We start from the raw sequence: 16,607 nt of genomic DNA, 5'->3' as shown, positions 1-16,607 counted from the left end.
CCGACAATAGCGGAGAGGGCGGACGGATACGGCGGAGGCTGAGAGGCCAGGACAATGTACTGTCGTGCTTCGGCTTCCTCGGGAGAGTTGGAGCGTCGCGCCTGGAAGCAAACAAGCCAACAACGAGCCCGAGACGAGTGACAAAGGCCGCCAAACGACGACGCCAGCCGAGCCATGGAACGTCCGAGCGCTCCGACCACCGCCTGAGCCACTTGTGCGACGTCGAAGGAGGGAGGAAGCAGCCGGCCGGCCGGCCAGCCAGGCCAGGAGTTTACGTTCGAGGCCGCCCGCCCGCCGCCGAGGTTGAGGTTGAGAAGGAGGCGCAGGCGCAAACGCAAACGCAGGCGGGACGCTCGCTGGCTCAGCCAAGCGAGCGAGATGTTTTTGCTCGCTGGCCGTTGACGAGCAACGAGAGGCGGCGACGAGCGCAAGCCGACGAAGGACGAGGAAGAAGCCAGCGACCGTGAGCAGCATGGCCGCGGTGCTGCGGACGCTCTTGTTTTCCACTTTTTGCCTCCCGCTGCGAGGTGAGTCCACCGCCCGACCGATCGGCCGCCCGATTGACTCGAGTCGGCCTCAAAGTGTTCACGAATGGGCTGCGTGGGGTCCTGATAGCTCGTGTGCTGCTCGCGGCCCGAGCGCTTTTGCTCGCGCTCCTACTTTGTCAGGGCATCAGACGACGTGCTAGCGCTAGCGCCGCTAGCCCGTCTTCGGCTAGGCTAGGCGAAGCGAGCGGAGCACTTTGGCCAAGTTGGCTGAAAAATCACCTCGCTCGCCCCCCAGGACTGCGCTTCTTTGGCCTCCCCACTCCGCATTGTTTGGCTTTCGGACCCCCACCCCGTCTGTCGCTATCCATTCCTCCTCTTTTAATTGCCGTCCGTCCGTGCGTGCGTCCGTGCGCGCGCGTTGCACAACAACAGAAACGCAGCAACGCCGAGCCGAACGCTGCAAGCGACGGGACAAACACGCTCGCTGAAACGGTGTCTATCCGAAAGACATGCCGAGGATGCTGCTGGTGCTGCTAACCATAATATCTGAGCGCTGGCCCCGCTCGCTCGCTCGCTCGCTCGCTCGCTCGCTTCGTCTGTCGAACTCTTCTAAAAGTTGTACTTTTTCGAAAAGCACAAACTGAAATTCAGTTGCCGTTTCGCTCATATCGTACCATCGACAGGGAAACTGTCCAAAATGTTGACCATCGTTTTCCAAACTCAAAGCAGATGCTCGCAAACGAACTGGGAGAATCTGCAGAATCGAGAGCAGGTTTGGCGTCGACTTGCAACAATCGGGCAGGTTTCAAGTTCAATGAGAGCTCGCGGATGAGCCAAAACGGTCGCCTCTCAATTTGATACGTAAATTGCCGCGCTCGCCGTCCAACGGCACGTTTGCTCCTCTTCTCGACTTTGTCGGTCCCTCCGTTTCAAGGGGCCTCAGATGGCTCGCTCCGAGCGCACCTTCGAGGTTGTTTGCTGGACATCCGCCGACGTTTCTCTCGGAGCCCGAGCTTTCGCCGGCCGGCTGCCGAGTCGGCCGTTTTCGCCGCTTCTCAGCGGTCGCTTGGGGTTCATGGCCTTGCCGTTCCCATTTCCGACGGATGGGATTTGGAGCGGGCCCCGGTTCAGATGAGGATTTGGTTTTTGGTCGCTGCCCTCAGGCCAGCCGCTGCTGCTGTACGCCAACCGACGGGACCTGCGGCTGGTGGACGCGTCCCGCGAGCGCGCCAACGCCAGCGTGGTGGTGGGCGGCCTGGAGGACGCAGCGGCCGTGGACTACGTCTTCTCGCAGGGGCTCATCTACTGGAGCGATGTGAGCGAGGAGGCCATCAAGCGCACTGTCTTGGACCGGGCGGGTGGCGGCGGCGCCGTACACACGGTGGTGCCCGGCCTGGCCTCACCCGACGGACTGGCCTGCGACTGGCTGGCCGCCAAACTCTACTGGACCGACTCGGAGACCAATCGCATCGAAGTGTCGGAGCTGGACGGAAGCCTGAGGAAGGTTCTCTTCTGGCAGGAGCTGGACCAGCCCAGGGCCATCGCCTTGGACCCCGCCAGAGGGTGAGTAGCGTGGCCCTTTGTTTGCCCGTCGCACACCTGTACACCGCTCGCCATGGTGCGCTGACGGCGCCTTTTGCGACGGCGGCAGCTTCATGTACTGGACCGACTGGGGCGAGATCCCCAAGATCGAGCGGGCGGGCATGGACGGGACCGATCGCTCCGTCATCGTGGAGCGCGACATCTACTGGCCCAACGGACTCACGCTGGACTACGAGCAGCGCAAGCTGTACTGGGCTGACGCCAAGCACAGCTTCATCCACCGCTGCCACCTGGATGGCACCAACAGGTACCGACCCGAGCCTTCTGCGTCCTTGCTCGCCTGCCTGCGTGAGTGAGTAATGGAGAAGGACCAGAAGCAGCCCCAAAAATCACATGTGCTTGTGAGGGGAGGGGGGGGGCAACGAAAAGGAAAAGTGTGTGTGTGTGTGCGCGTGCGTGCGTGTCTACTGGGGACTCGCATTGGTGAGCGCCAGTTGTTGATGGAAAACAGATGTGTGATTTGCTGCTGCGCTCAGGCCCGCGTCACGGCGCTCTCAGCGCAAAAGGTCGAGCTCCGCCGCCCGGGCCCATATTTCAAGGCGCCTTTGCTAGCATTACACTTTGGCACGTTGCGAGCCGCATCACTTGAATTGCGGACGGCTGGTGTTTTGGGGGCAAAAAATATGCAGCTCTGGCAGTACGGCAACCCCCTTCCAGAAAATACAGGTCAAATCTGCCATCGAGAGCCAACAACTGGCGGTCAAAGCTTTTGAAGCTAGCGCGCTAGCTTCTAGCTGACGTGACAACGTATGGGGGTCGCCATCCCTTGGCCAACTACAGAATTGCACCCAAAACAAATGGTTGGGGGGGGGCTGCAAACCCCCCCCCCCAAATAAACGACCCAGGCAATCACTCAACAAATTCAAAGAAAATTTGATCATGAGCCGCTTCCTCCATGTTTCTATGCTCCTTCAGGGAGGTGGTGGTGAAAGGCAAGCTGCCTCACCCGTTTGCCCTCACCCTATTTGAGGACACGCTTTTCTGGACCGACTGGAACACGCACTCCATCCACTCGTGCTCCAAGCACGACGGCGGCCGGCAGCGCGTGGTCCACTCGGACATCTTTTCCCCCATGGATATCCACGTCTTCAGCGCCAAGCGGCAAAGCCAGAGTGAGTCCAAACGGCCGGCGGCGCGGCGCGGCACGGCTGCTTGTTTCTTTAGCCAACGTTCAACGGTTTGTGGCGGCGTTTCAGCGAGCACGCCGTGCTCTCTGGGCAACGGCGGCTGCTCTCACCTGTGCCTGCTGTCGCCCGCCGAGCCCTTCTTCCGCTGCGCCTGCCCCACCGGAGTGCAGCTGCTGCACGACAACAGGACCTGCCGAGATGGTCGGTCGGAGCAAAAGCGGGCCGGGCCGGGCCACGGGAAGAAAACCCAAATTGATGCTGGGCTTTTGCAGGCGCCACACGCATGCTGCTGCTGGCTCGGCGGACGGACCTGCGCCGCATCTCTCTGGACACGCCCGACTTCACGGCCATCATCCTGCAGGTGGACGACATCCGGCACGCCATCGCCATTGACTACGACCCGGTGGACGGCTACATCTACTGGACGGACGACGACGTGAAGGCCATCCGCCGCTCGCTGCCCGACGGCAGCGACGCCCAGTTGGTGGTCACCTCGCAGGTCAGCCACCCGGACGGCATCGCCGTGGACTGGATCGCGCGCAACCTCTACTGGACCGACACGGGCACGGACCGTATCGAGGTCACCCGCCTCAACGGGACCATGCGCAAGATCCTGGTCTCCGAGGACCTGGACGAGCCCCGGGCCATCGTGCTGGACCCTGTGGCCGGGTGAGCGTTTGACGCAGATTCCATCGGGACCGGCGGGCTATTGGGCTATCCGCTTGCGAGTTCTTGATGGCATGTGGTGCGCTTCAGGTACATGTACTGGACCGACTGGGGCCAGGTGCCCAAGATCGAGCGTGCCGACCTGGACGGCACGGAGCGGCTGGTGCTGGTCAACACCTCGCTGGGCTGGCCCAACGGCCTGGCGCTGGACTACGACGAGCGCAAGATCTACTGGGGCGACGCCAAGACCGACATGATCGAGGTGAGTCACGCTTGAGAAATGACAAGGTCTGCGATTCCGGTCCATGTCAGAAGGCGCTTTCCTTTTTCTCGAATGGCAAATGATTGGATTGGCAGGCGAGCGGGCGGGCGGGCGGGCAGGCGGGCGGCCGGTGCTCCTCTTGCCTCCCCGCCCGCCCCATTGCGACTCGGACCCCCTCCCTCCCTCCCTCCCTCCCTCCCTCCCTCCCTCCCTCCCTCCCTCCAGGTCTCGTAATTTTTCTTTCTTTTCTTTTCTTTCCGTGGCCAGCTCCCACATCTGGTTGCGATTGTGGCTGCGCTGCAGCTGTGGTGGGCTCCGTTTAGAATAGAAGCAGAAAGTCAAACATCGCCACACGGTGGTCAAACCCTTTGGCTCACCATGGAAAGAAACTTTTACGTGCGCGCGCGCGCACACACACACACATATACATAAAGTATAAATAGATATTTTTCTACGTACTATATCATAGATATATTTATATCTCATAGCTATATTTCTATATGATAGCTAGCCATGCATGATGTGGGAAAGATGATTTGCCACGTCAGCCAAATGGGCGTTGGCTTATGGGCAACAAATGAAGCCCCCCCCCTCCCCGGCTGGCACTGTGTCAGGTGATGAACATGGACGGGACGTCGAGGCGGGTGCTGGTGGAGGACAGGCTTCCTCACATTTTTGGCTTCACGCTGCTGGGCGACTTCATCTACTGGACGGACTGGCAGCGGCGCAGCATCGAGCGCGTCCACAAGCACACGGCCGAGCGCGAGGTCATCATCGAGCAGCTGCCGGACCTCATGGGCCTCAAGGCCGCCTACGTCCGCCGGGCCTTCGGTGAGTACGTCGTCAAACTCGCTGGCTGGTGGGACCTTTGGAGCTGTCGTTTGCTAGGCGGGCCGGGCCGGGTCTGACCTGACCTGACCTGACCGTCGCCTGACCTGACCTGACCGTCGCCTGCCCCTTTGCCTCCTCGTCAGGCAGCAACGCGTGCGCCCACAACAACGGCGGCTGCAGCCACCTGTGCCTGTTCAAGCCGCAGGGGGCGCAATGCGGCTGCCCCATCGGGCTGGAGCTGATCGCCGACATGCGCACGTGCATCGTGCCCGAGGCCTTCCTGCTCTTCTCGCGCCACACCGACATCCGCCGCATCTCGCTGGAGACCAACAACAACAACGTGGCCATCCCGCTCACCGGCGTCAAGGAGGCCTCCGCCCTCGACTTTGACGTCACCGACAACAGGATCTACTGGACCGACATCACCCGCAAGGTGCTCCGTCGGGCGTGTCCTTCCGTCCGTGCGTGTGCGCGCGCTAAAAGCCCTTACGCGTTTTTCTTCACAGACCATCAGCCGGGCCTTCATGAACGGCAGCGCCCTGGAGCACGTGGTGGAGTTTGGTCTGGACTACCCAGAGGGCATGGCGGTGGACTGGCTGGGCAAGAACCTATACTGGGCCGACACGGGCACCAACCGCATCGAGGTGGCCAAACTGGACGGCCAGCATCGGCAGGTCCTGGTCTGGAAGGATTTGGACAGTCCCAGGGCGTTGGCGCTGGACCCGGCCCAAGGGTGAGCGCGAGTCCCGCTTTGCCGCCCGGCCGATCCGGCCCGGCCCCGCCCCACCCCGCTCAGCCCAGCCGTCTCCTCCTCCTCAGTTACATGTACTGGACCGAGTGGGGCGGCAAGCCCAAGATCGACCGAGCGGCGATGGACGGGAGCGGTCGCGTCACACTGGTGGCGGACGTGGGCCGAGCCAATGGACTCACCATCGACTACGCCGAGCGCCGCCTGTACTGGACCGACCTGGACACCACGCTCATCGAGTCGTCCGACATGCTCGGTGAGGCTCGACCCGTCCTATTCGTGGCTAACAAGTTGGTCGCCTGTGGCGGGCAACTCACAATAAGTGGAGCTTCTCTCGTGAGATACCAATGCCCGACAAAGAAAGGACCTGACGGACGGAAGGAAGGAAGGAAGGAAGGAAGGAAGGAAGGAAGGAAGGAAGGAAGGAAGGAAGGAAGGAAGGAAGGAAGGAAGGAAGCGAGACGGGCCGGCAGTTGCGGTCGACTAGCGGCTGGTGCCGTGCCCGTAATGACGAGACCTGGTTTCATCTTCAGGTCAGGACCGCGAGGTGATCGCCGACGACCTCCCTCACCCGTTCGGCCTGACTCAGTACCAAGACTACATCTACTGGACGGACTGGAGCCAGCGCAGCATCGAGCGGGCCAACAAGACCAGCGGGCAGAACCGCACCGTCATCCAGGGCCACCTGGACTACGTCATGGACATCCTGGTGTTCCACTCGTCCCGCCAGGGCGGCTGGAACGCCTGCGCCTCCACCAACGGCCACTGCTCGCACCTCTGCCTGGCCGTGCCCGTTGGGGGCTTTGTGTGCGGCTGCCCCGCCCACTTCTCGCTGGGCTACGACAACAAAACCTGCAACGGTGAGGAGCCGAGCCGGTCGGGTCGGGTCGGGCCGCGCCGCCCCGCCTTTTAAGCCGCTTGTTGTTTTTCAGCGCCGACGTCCTTCCTGCTCTTCAGCCAGAAGACGGCCATCAACCGCATGGTGATGGACGAGCAGCAGAGCCCCGACATCATCTTGCCCATCCACAACCTGAGCAACGTGCGCGCCATCGACTACGACCCGCTGGACAAGCAGCTCTACTGGATCGACTCCAAGCAGAACGTCGTGCGTCGCGCCCAGGAGGACGGCAACCAGGTGGCGAGGCCGAGGCGCATTCTGCCGCCGCCGTTTCAAATACTGGCGGGCTAATGCTGGTCCGCCCGCCGTCCGTCTCTTTGTGCGCCGCCAGAGCATGACGGTGGTGTCGGGCCTGCAGCTGTACGACCTGAGCATCGACATCTACAGCCGCTTCATCTACTGGACCAGCGAGCTCAGCAACGTCATCAACGTCACGCGCACCGACGGCGGCCGCGTGGGCGTGGTGCTGAGGGGCCCGCACGACAAGCCGCGCGCCATCGTGGTCAACCCCGAGCGAGGGTGAGTAGAGAGAGTGAGACGTGCGTGGCCAGCCACCTTCTTCTCCTTCTCCTGCTTGCTGTTGAGAGAGGCCTATGATGGCCGCTTTCTTTGTGTTCCTTTTTTTTTTCTCCCTCTGCGCTCATTTGTTTGGAGCGGTAATTGCAGCCTTGGCTTTGCTTCGGGCCGGGTCCGGCCGGTAATCTGCGTGCGGTTCGCAGATGAACTTTGCAGATGTGGTCGCGAGGAGGAGGAGCCCGACGCCTTTTTGGCTGATTGGGGGGGATTTTGAACGTGCGCCCTGTGTCATCTCAGGTACATGTACTTCACCAACCTGCTGGAGCGCTCGCCCACGATCGAGCGCGCGGCGCTGGACGGGACGGAGCGCGAGGTGCTCTTCTTCAGCGGGCTGGGCAAGCCCGTGGCGCTGGCCGTGGACAACGAGCTGGCCAAGCTCTTCTGGGTGGACTCGGACCTGCGGCGCATCGAGAGCAGCGACCTGTCAGGTATGCGGCGGCGCCGGCGTCCTCGTCGAACATGGCCGCTCCAAAAGCAACACTGCTGCACTGCGCTCTAGTGGCTGATCTCTGCGGTGCACATCAACCCAGACGTGCTCTGTGGGAAGTACAAAATGTGTCTAATATTGAGAGCAATTTGGTCTCAGCTCATGTTTGGCCGGTAGGATGCTATGAGACGGCGGGCTAATGCGTGTCCCGCTCCTCCCGCCCGTCCTCCCCCTCCTCAGTTCCTTACTTGTTTTGTTGGCCGAGTTCCCGAGCGCCTTGTTTTCCTTTGCCCCGCCCCCGCCCGACCAGGCGCCAATCGCATCGTCATCGCCGACTCCAACATCCTGCAGCCTGTGGGCCTGACGGTGTTTGGCAAGCACCTGTACTGGATCGACAAGCAGCAGCAGATGATCGAGCGCATCGACAAGACCACGCGCAAGGGCCGCACCAAGATCCAGGCGCGGGTGGCCTACCTCAGCGACATCCACGCCGTGCGCGAGCTCGACATGAGGGACTACGGTGAGCCAAATAGAGCCTTTTATTCGGGGCTGTGCCAAATCCGTGGACTCGTGAGTGAAAAACCTCATTGGCGGCCAATGGCTGACGTGCGCTCGGCGTATCGTGGCAGGTAAACACCCGTGCACGTGGGACAACGGCGGCTGTTCGCACATCTGCATCGTCAAGGGTGACGGCACCAACCGCTGTTCCTGTCCCGTCCACTTGGTGCTGCTGCAGAACGAGCTGTCCTGCGGAGGTGATTGCCTCTGTCCCTGCGCCTGTCCCCGCCTCTGTCTCCGCGTCCGTCCCCGCCCGCGTCTGTCCCCGCGTCCGCCCCTGCCTCCGCCCACCCTCCCTGACGCTCTTCGTCATGCCCCCTCAGAGCCGCCCACGTGTTCCCCGGAGCACTTCTCGTGCCGTTCGGGCGAGGTGGACTGCATCCCTCAGGCGTGGCGCTGCGACGGCTACGCCGAGTGCGACGACATCAGCGACGAGGTGGACTGCCCGGTTTGCTCGGACAGCGAGTTCCAGTGCGACAGCCGCCAGTGCATCCAGCTCAGCCTTCGCTGCAACGGCGAGGTCAACTGCCAGGACCGCTCCGACGAGAACAATTGCGAAGGTGAGACTCACCTGCTGCCCGCCTGCCCGGCGATTTCGTGGCTCAAGTCGCTCTGCCTTTCAGTGCGCTGCCCGTCGGACCAGTTCGCCTGCGGCAACGGCCAGTGCGTCGGCAAGCACAACAAGTGCGACAACAACGTGGACTGCGCCGACAACTCGGACGAGACCGGCTGCTGTATGACGCTCGCTTGCTCGCTCAGTCGCTCGCCGCTTCCTCCCCCTCGCTGTCCTTCATCTCCTTCTTCTCGGTGCGGCAGACTCCGCGGATGAGCCGCCCCCGCCCAACAACACGGTGGGCTCCATCGTGGGCGTGGTGATGGCGCTCTTCCTGGTGGGCGCCATCTACTTTGTGTGCCAGCGCGTCCTGTGCCCTCAAATGAAAGACGACAGCGAGACGGTCGCCAACGACTTTGTGGTCCACGGGCCTTCCTCGGTGCCGCTGGGATACGTGCCGCACGCCGCCCCCCTGTCCGCCTCGTTGCCAGGTGAGGCCGGCCGGGGAGCCCCGCCACCCCCTCCGGCGCTAACCCGCTTGTCGTTTGTGCCAGTCATGTCCGGGGGCAAGTCGGCCATCGGCTCGCTCAGCATCATGGGCGGCAGCAGCGGCCCGCCGTACGACCGCGCCCACATCACCGGCGCCTCATCCAGCAGCTCGTCCAGCACCAAAGGCGCCTACTTCCCTCCGGTCAGAACCTTTCTACACATGAGGGGGGGGGGGGGGGGGGGACCCTCAAATCCAGGGAATGACCGTGTGAAATGTTCTTGCCGCTAGATCCTGAACCCGCCTCCTTCTCCCGCCACCGTCCGCTCGCAGTATACGCTGGAGTTCGGATACTCGTCCAACAGCCCGTCCACGCACCGATCCTACAGGTACGCCTCCGGCCGACAAAGGAGGTTTCCAAAAGCTGCATACGAAAGTCAGCAAAATTGTCCTTTGAATTGCAAGCATTGGCTTTTGTCTCATTCATTGATGCAATTGATTTGGAATTGGAGGAAAAGAGTGCACGTTTGCAAGTGGCTAACTCACGTCGTACGTCCCGCAGCTACCGGCCGTACACGTACCGCCACTTTGCCCCTCCCACCACGCCGTGCAGCACCGACGTGTGTGACAGCGACTACACGCCGGGCCGCCGCGCGCCGCTCAAGTCTGCGGGCGGCCGCGCGGCGGCCAAAGACTACGCCAGCGACCTCAACTACGATTCAGAGCCTTTCCCGCCGCCGCCCACGCCCCGCAGCCAATACCTGTCGGCCGAGGAGAACTGCGAGAGCTGCCCGCCGTCGCCCTACACCGAGCGCAGTTACTCGCACCACCTCTACCCGCCCCCGCCCTCACCCTGCACGGACTCGTCCTGAACCCGTGACGAAGCTCTCCAAATCCCACCCCACCCCCACCCCCCTGGTGTAAATAGCAATTGTGCATAAATGAGGTTAAAAATGGGAACGCCAGGCCGGCTGCTGCGGAACATTTGTACATTGAAAAAGAGGAAAACATTTATATATTTTCTATACAGCGTTTACTGATGATGCTATAGAGGTTTGTATTCTGACGTTTGTACATTTTTTAAGAAAAGCTTTTATTCAAATCACACACAGAGAAGTTGCCTTAAAGGACACACTACGCCAAATACGGAGCGTCCGCCATTCCAGCCGCCCCATCCCCGGTTCGCCCCGAGCGCCATCCCCGCCGGTTCGCCTCGAGCGCCATCCCCGCCGGTTCGCCTCGAGCGCCATTCCCGCCGGTTTGCCCAAGCACCCCCCCCCCCAGTCTCAATCGAGCAGCCATCTTGTGCCTGAGCAGTTGAACAGCAAGTGTTTTTGCAGCAGCGCAGCATTAAGGTGCGTTCATAAGCTACACGTTATCGAGCACACCGAGAAGCAGCAGCAGCCGCCGCCACCACCTTGTAAAGCGCTCCTTCCTTGTTTTCTATCTCTCACGAGCGTGACCATGTTTGTTCTCTTCTGTTGCGTACCTCAACCTGCGGAAAGTATGACACTGAGCCGTCACTCGGAGCCACGGTTCCTGGCCCTTCCTTGTGACAGTTTGCGAAGCCGCCGGCTCAGCAAATACGGCGGCGCGTTCGGCCCCGGCTCGGTGTCTTTTCTTTTTTTCAGCGTTTGGTTGTTCATCCTCTACTTTGGCCCATCCGGCTGCCACCGTTAGCCGCTCCTGTCCTTCTCCTTCCTTTTGTCCAACATAAAGTGAGTGACCTTGTACTTTCTGCCGTCTCGGTGTCTGTCATTCCTCCGTTGTCCCCCAAGTTGACGTCAACGCTGTCCGAGGATAATTGACATGGAATCAAGAAGAAAAGCAGTCAGATTGCCGCTTGTTGGACCGTGTAGAAGTATTAGAATCGACCTAGATAAAGTTGGATTCGATCAAATGCTTTGTTTAGTGAGCGCCTGCAACATTTATTGTTCACGCATAGTCCTTTGAACTGATGGAGCGAACATGGATTGCCCGTGACTTTTTCACACGAAATTAATATGCCGGGGGGGGGGGGTTCGGCCAGAAGAGGGGGGAATGTGTTTCTTTTTGCGGGCATCCAGAAATCCACCTTTTAAACAATCGTTAACGTGGTACTGTCATCTCAAAAACTCACCACCCGGTGAGAAAACTCAGCTTGTTGACGGCAGGTGACGTCAGGTGCGGTTGTCTGCGCTGTGATTGGCTCGTAGGGCACGTGACCAGGCCAGAGCGGAAAAGGAAGCACTCAGTTGCAGCGACGAGGGTAAGTCAGCGTCCTCCTCTACATCGTATTAAGCCACAAAACTCCCCTTTTCACTTTCACATCGCTTTTCGCCTTGAGCACCCAGCTTGGTCACCGGCACCCCAGCTTTGATGCCGTGCGCTGCTTTGTTAGCGGGCCGCCATGTTGCCCGTCCGGAACAGAGGCCGGAAATGCTGCTTGAACTTCGCTCCGCTCGCTTGTCAATAAACGTTATTTGGCTTCGTCACTCGGGCGCTTCGGCGTTGTGCCGGCAAACAAACGAGCACTTTGGGCATTTTTCCGGGTCACGGCGAAAACGCGGAAAAGCGAAAGACTGGCGGTGATTTCCCGCTCTGACGTCATCGCAAGGAGATTGACGGGCAGGCTATAATTACTGTGTGCGCGCGCAGGTAGGTCGTGATAATGCAGAGCACCACCAACTACCTGTGGCTCATCTCGGACCTTCTGGGTCAGGGCGCCACGGCCAACGTGTATCGCGGCCGACACAAGGTGAGTGAGTGAGCGAGCGAGCGAGCGAGCGAGCGGGTTGGGTGGACGGACGGACGGACGGACGAGGGCTGCGGAGCCGGCTGGTGGGTTGTCAATTGTGTGAGGTGTTTCCAGAAAACGGGCGACCTGTATGCGGTCAAAGTGTTCAACAACCTGAGCTTCCTGAGGCCGCTGGACGTGCAGATGCGAGAGTTTGAGGTGCTCAAGAAGCTCAACCACAAGAACATCGTCAAGCTTTTTGCCGTCGAGGAGGAGGTTGGTACACAACGAGGAGCACACCTTGCGTATTCCCCATTTTGACCTACGCGGCAGCCACTATACATACGTTGGTGAGGTGAGGCACCCAGAAAGTGACGGACGGAAGCTATTCAGGAAGTCAAGTGTAGTAAGGTTCGATACTCGGGCACTTGAACTTGCAAAGCAAAGCCATATTTGGTGCTTTGCAAGTGATGTTTGGCATTGGCGGAGTGTGGCGTCAAGTTACACATTGAGTTGTGATTGGAGACAGCTCCGAGTTGTTCAGGAAGCCCACGTGAGATGCATGCCACAAGCATCCGCTAAATGACATTTTTGTCGTTTGGCTCCGTGTGCTGCGTTCAGTCCAACACGCGGCACAAGGTCCTGGTGATGGAGTACTGTCCGTGCGGGAGTCTCTATACCGTTTTGGAGGAGTCGTCCAACGCCTACGGCCTCCCCGAAGACGAGTTCCTCATTGTCCTGCATGACGTCGGTGAGGGCTGGCGCTCTGCCCGGCCGGCGCTTCTGCCCGGCCGGCCGGCGCTTCTGCCCGGCCGGCCGGCGCTTCTGCCCGGCCGGCCGGCGCTTCTGCCCGGCCGGCGCTTCTGCCCGGCCGCTCACGCCGCAGGCTCGCTCACGCCTCTCTTTGTTGGCTCCAGTGGCGGGAATGAACCACCTAAGGGAATACGGCATCGTGCATCGCGACATCAAACCTGGCAACATCATGCGCGTCATCGGCGAGGACGGACGCTCCGTCTACAAGCTGACCGACTTCGGGGCCGCCCGTGAACTGGAGGACGACGAGCAGTTTGTGTCGCTCTACGGGACCGAGGAGTACCTGGTGAGGCGGCCGTCGGGGCCCCGTTGCCGGCCGCTCCAACTGTCTCGTTCCGTGTAGCGTAGTAGTTGGCTATACAAAAATCTCTGGGTGGCCAATCGTTGATTTGGGCCGCCGCTGCTTCAAATACGGCAAGCGGGTAACCCCGCCCCCACATTCCCGAGTCACTCGGTGGGCCCTTTTGTCCGGCAGCATCCCGACATGTACGAGCGTGCCGTGTTGAGGAAGGACCACCAGAAGAAGTACGGCGCCACCGTGGACCTGTGGAGCATCGGCGTCACCTTCTACCACGCCGCCACCGGCAGCCTGCCCTTCAGACCCTTTGAGGGCCCGCGCAGGAACCAGGAAGTCATGTAAGTCCCTCGAAGGCGGCCTGCTGGCGGGCTGGCAAACATTTTCAGGCTCTCGCTGCGCCAGGTACAAGATCATCACAGAAAAGCCGTCCGGCACCATCTCGGGTCACCAGAAGTCTGAGAACGGCAAGATCGAGTGGAGCACCGAGATGCCCGTGTCCTGCAGTTTGTCCAAGTCAGTGGCGCCCCGTCTGCGCGGGCCGCACCGTCGGCGTGGCCCAACGTGTGGTCGGTCTGGCCGTCAGGGGTCTGCAGAGTCTGCTAACTCCGGTCCTGGCCAACATCCTGGAAGCTGACCAGGAAAAGTGTTGGGGCTTTGACCAGTTCTTTGCCGAGACCAATGACATCCTGCACCGGGCGGTGGTCTTTGTCTTCAGCCTGCAGCAGGCCACCCTGCACCACGTCTACATCCACGAGTACAACACGTGAGAGTGCTGGGCTCTGGGCTGGGCTGGGCTGGGCTGGGCTGGGCTGGGTTAGGCTAGGCTAGGCTAGGCTAGGCTAGGCTGGACTGAGCCGGGCCGGGACCAGCCGCGCGGCCGCACCTCGTCCCGCTCACCCCGTGACGCAGCCTCCATGCCGTCGGCAGGGCGGCACTGTTCCAGGAGCTGCTGTCTCGCCGGACCAGCATCCCTCCGCACAACCAGGAGCTGATTTACGAGGGCCGGCGCCTGGTCCTGGACCCCAACCGCCAGGCCAAGAGCTTCCCCAAGACCACCAGGGACAACCCCATGATGTTGGTCAGCAGAGACCCGGTGGCCACCGTGGGGCTCATCTTCGAGGACCGTAAGTAACCTCCACGGCGGCGCCTCTCATGACGGCGCCGCTCACGACGGCGCTGCCACTCCTCCTGTCTCGTTCGCAGCAAGTCCCCCCAAAGTGCAGCCCCGCTACGACCTGGACCTGGACGCCAGCTACGCCAAGGTGTGTGCGTGCGTTACGCTTGCCTCCAAAGGTAGACTTGCACTCATGGCCCGATGTCCGCCCCCCCACCCCCGTCCTCGGTTCAGACCTTCGCAGGGGATGTCGGACACCTTTGGAAAACGTCCGAGTCTCTGCTTGTCTACCAAGAACTGGTGCGCAAAGGAGTCCGCGGTCTCATGTGAGTTGGTGAGGAGGAGGAGGAGGAGGAGGAGGGTGACTCTTATGACGGTGCCCATTGTCGTGTCCAACAGCGAACTGATGAAGGAGGACTACAGCGAGATTGTCCACAAAAAGTCCGAGGTGTTCCACCTGTGCAGCTTGGCCACGCAGACGCTGGAGAAGACCAAGCAGCTGTGAGCCAGCCGCAGCCGGCCGGAGCCAGCCGCCTGAAGAGCGCCGCTTTCATGCCTTTCGTGTGCGTGAGCAGGTTGGAGGTCCTCGTGCGAGCTGACATGCTGACATCCGAGTACGAAGAGATTGCCGACATGCACAAGAAAGTCGTGAGGGTGAGCGGGGCGCTGCCGGACAACTTGGCGGGAGCCGGCGCCACTGCCGCTGTCTGGCACGCTTTGCGTGTGTGTGTGTGTGTGTGCGCGCACAGATCAGCAGCTCGCTGGAACCGATCGATCGAAACGCCCAGGACCTGAAGGCCAAGTTCCTCCCGGGAGGTCTGCTGAGCGACGCCTGGACGCAGCAAGTGGGCACGCACCCCCAAGACAGGAAGTAGGACACGCGCGCGCGAACGCCTCCATACGGGTTAGGGTCTGACCGCCGTGATGTGTGTGCAGTGTGGAAAAGATTAGAGTTCTACTGGATGCCATCACAGCCATCTACCAACAGTTCAAGAAGGACAAAGCTGAGCGCCGTCAGTACACCTGCAGTACACCTGCAGTACACAATAACATTGGCTCTTCTCAGGCATGTGCATGCGTGCGTGTCTTTTCAGGTCTGCCGTACAACGAGGAGCAGATCCACAAGTTTGACAAGTAGGTGTCCTCCCTCCCTCGTTCCGCCGCTGCCACCGCCTGGCTTGGACTCTGGTGTTTGTTTGCCACCACAGGCAGAAGCTGGTCCTGCACGCCAGCAAAGCTCGCTCCCTGTTCACGGAGGAGTGCGCCATGAAGTACCGCCTCTTCATCTCTAAGAGCGAAGAGTCCATGAGGTCAGCCAGCCGCTCTCTGCCGCCACTTGCCTTGGCTAAACTAAGGCGCTTACAGGAAGATCCACCACGTGAGGAAGCAGCTTCTGGCCTTGACCACTCAACTCATGGGCATCGAGAAGGAAGTCAGCGTGTTGATGGAGCGAGCCGCTAAGGTGGGCCCGAGAGAGAGAGCGAGAGAGAGAGCCAGCGCCAGCGAGCGTCTGATGCCTCAGCCCGTCGGCTGATCTCGTTTTGTCGCCTCGCGTCCAGCTGCAGGAGCAAATTCCCGCCCATGTCCTTCCGTTGGTGATGAGCGGTCTCAAGCCTCAGGCGTACCTGAGCCAGAACACGCTGGTGGAGATGACGCTGGGGTGAGAGAAGCGCAACTCTCGCCACATCGGGATGACATCACCGACCGTTGTGTGTGTGTGTGTGTGTGTGTATTGGGGGGGGGGGACAGGATGAAGAAGCTGAAGGAAGAGATGGAGGGCGTGGTCAAGGAACTGGCCGAGAACAACCACTTCCTGGAAAGGTCACGCCACTCTGCTCGCCGTTGCGTGTGCTAGCGTAGTGTCACGTCGCGTCATCCTTTGGATGGTCGCGACGCCGCTCCAAGTCTAAGCGAACTTCAAGCGCGCGGGCGCAGTTTGGCCTTTTGTCGGGTCGCCAGTACATTTGGCCGGGCCCTGTATTCCGTAATTCCCCGAGCCCGCTAGCAGCTGTGTTGTAGTGCAAAACTAAGGCCAAAGGTCAAAAAGGTAAGTCAGGTTGCTCTTCTTTTAAAGTTGGCCTTTGCCGTCGCTCGATTGGCGGCCGTCCGGGTGTGGCGTCCTTTTCCCGCGTGCATAAAAATAGGCCCGGCCGGCTCTTAGCTTGAAGCTTAGCGGGAGGTGCTGAAAGGCGCTCTGCTGCTCTTCTTCAGATTCGGGACGCTGACGCTGGACGGAGCTTTGCGGGGTTGAACCACGCCACGGCACGGCACGCCACGGCAAAAGTTTTGCTTTTGTAAATAGCTGCTGCTCTTTTGTAAATATTTCGATGGCAGCTCAGCTTTGTACATGTGATGATGATGATCAAGGTCCAATAAAAAGATCCAAAACAACAAAACCAATCCAACAAAAAGCCATTGACGACATGTCACGTGACCCTTTGGT

General features: G+C 60.6%; 2 protein-coding genes and 1 long non-coding RNA gene across 7 annotated transcripts; 2 read left to right on the top strand and 1 right to left on the bottom strand.

Annotated features, from left to right (window-relative positions):
* The first annotated feature begins 6 nt into the window (after positions 1-6).
* lrp6 (low density lipoprotein receptor-related protein 6) lies at positions 7-10,956 on the top strand. 5 transcript variants are annotated; one of them, XM_049760271.2, is made up of 23 exons: positions 18-527; positions 1,652-2,051; positions 2,140-2,337; positions 3,006-3,202; positions 3,287-3,418; positions 3,490-3,886; positions 3,974-4,145; positions 4,760-4,976; positions 5,120-5,409; positions 5,483-5,709; positions 5,796-5,980; positions 6,258-6,584; positions 6,657-6,859; positions 6,954-7,141; positions 7,436-7,626; positions 7,936-8,145; positions 8,255-8,380; positions 8,507-8,743; positions 8,807-8,917; positions 9,000-9,227; positions 9,291-9,427; positions 9,515-9,612; positions 9,786-10,956. In XM_049760271.2, the coding sequence occupies exons 1-23, from the start codon at positions 473-475 to the stop codon at positions 10,093-10,095; spliced, it is 4,836 nt and encodes a 1,611-aa protein (XP_049616228.1). In that variant the 5' UTR covers positions 18-472; the 3' UTR covers positions 10,096-10,956. The 5 variants fall into 5 exon arrangements, with proteins under 5 accessions (XP_049616223.1, XP_049616225.1, XP_049616227.1 ...); XM_049760268.2 differs by having other exon boundaries at positions 12-527; positions 9,000-9,427; XM_049760270.2 differs by having other exon boundaries at positions 12-527; positions 8,507-8,917.
* On the bottom strand, positions 10,315-11,485 carry LOC125992013 (uncharacterized). Its single transcript, XR_007489512.2, has 2 exons — positions 11,343-11,485; positions 10,315-11,013 (listed from the first exon to the last, which is right to left on the bottom strand). It is a non-coding gene; the product is annotated as an uncharacterized lncRNA (long non-coding RNA).
* On the top strand, positions 11,310-16,560 carry tbk1 (TANK-binding kinase 1). The gene is made up of 21 exons (XM_049760375.2): positions 11,310-11,471; positions 11,861-11,960; positions 12,075-12,215; positions 12,561-12,690; positions 12,857-13,038; positions 13,228-13,388; positions 13,453-13,563; positions 13,634-13,813; positions 13,978-14,174; positions 14,254-14,312; positions 14,399-14,490; positions 14,564-14,665; positions 14,740-14,818; positions 14,914-15,035; positions 15,101-15,177; positions 15,259-15,298; positions 15,373-15,474; positions 15,530-15,626; positions 15,724-15,824; positions 15,914-15,985; positions 16,376-16,560. The coding sequence occupies exons 2-21, from the start codon at positions 11,874-11,876 to the stop codon at positions 16,413-16,415; spliced, it is 2,172 nt and encodes a 723-aa protein (XP_049616332.1). The 5' UTR covers positions 11,310-11,471; positions 11,861-11,873; the 3' UTR covers positions 16,416-16,560.
* Positions 16,561-16,607: the final 47 nt, after the last annotated feature.

This window comes from Syngnathus scovelli, chromosome 22 (assembly GCF_024217435.2).
Source record: "Syngnathus scovelli strain Florida chromosome 22, RoL_Ssco_1.2, whole genome shotgun sequence".
Taxonomy (NCBI): domain Eukaryota; kingdom Metazoa; phylum Chordata; class Actinopteri; order Syngnathiformes; family Syngnathidae; genus Syngnathus; species Syngnathus scovelli.
Note: the sequence above shows the minus strand (reverse complement) of the source record. Positions and strands in the feature narration are given on the sequence as shown.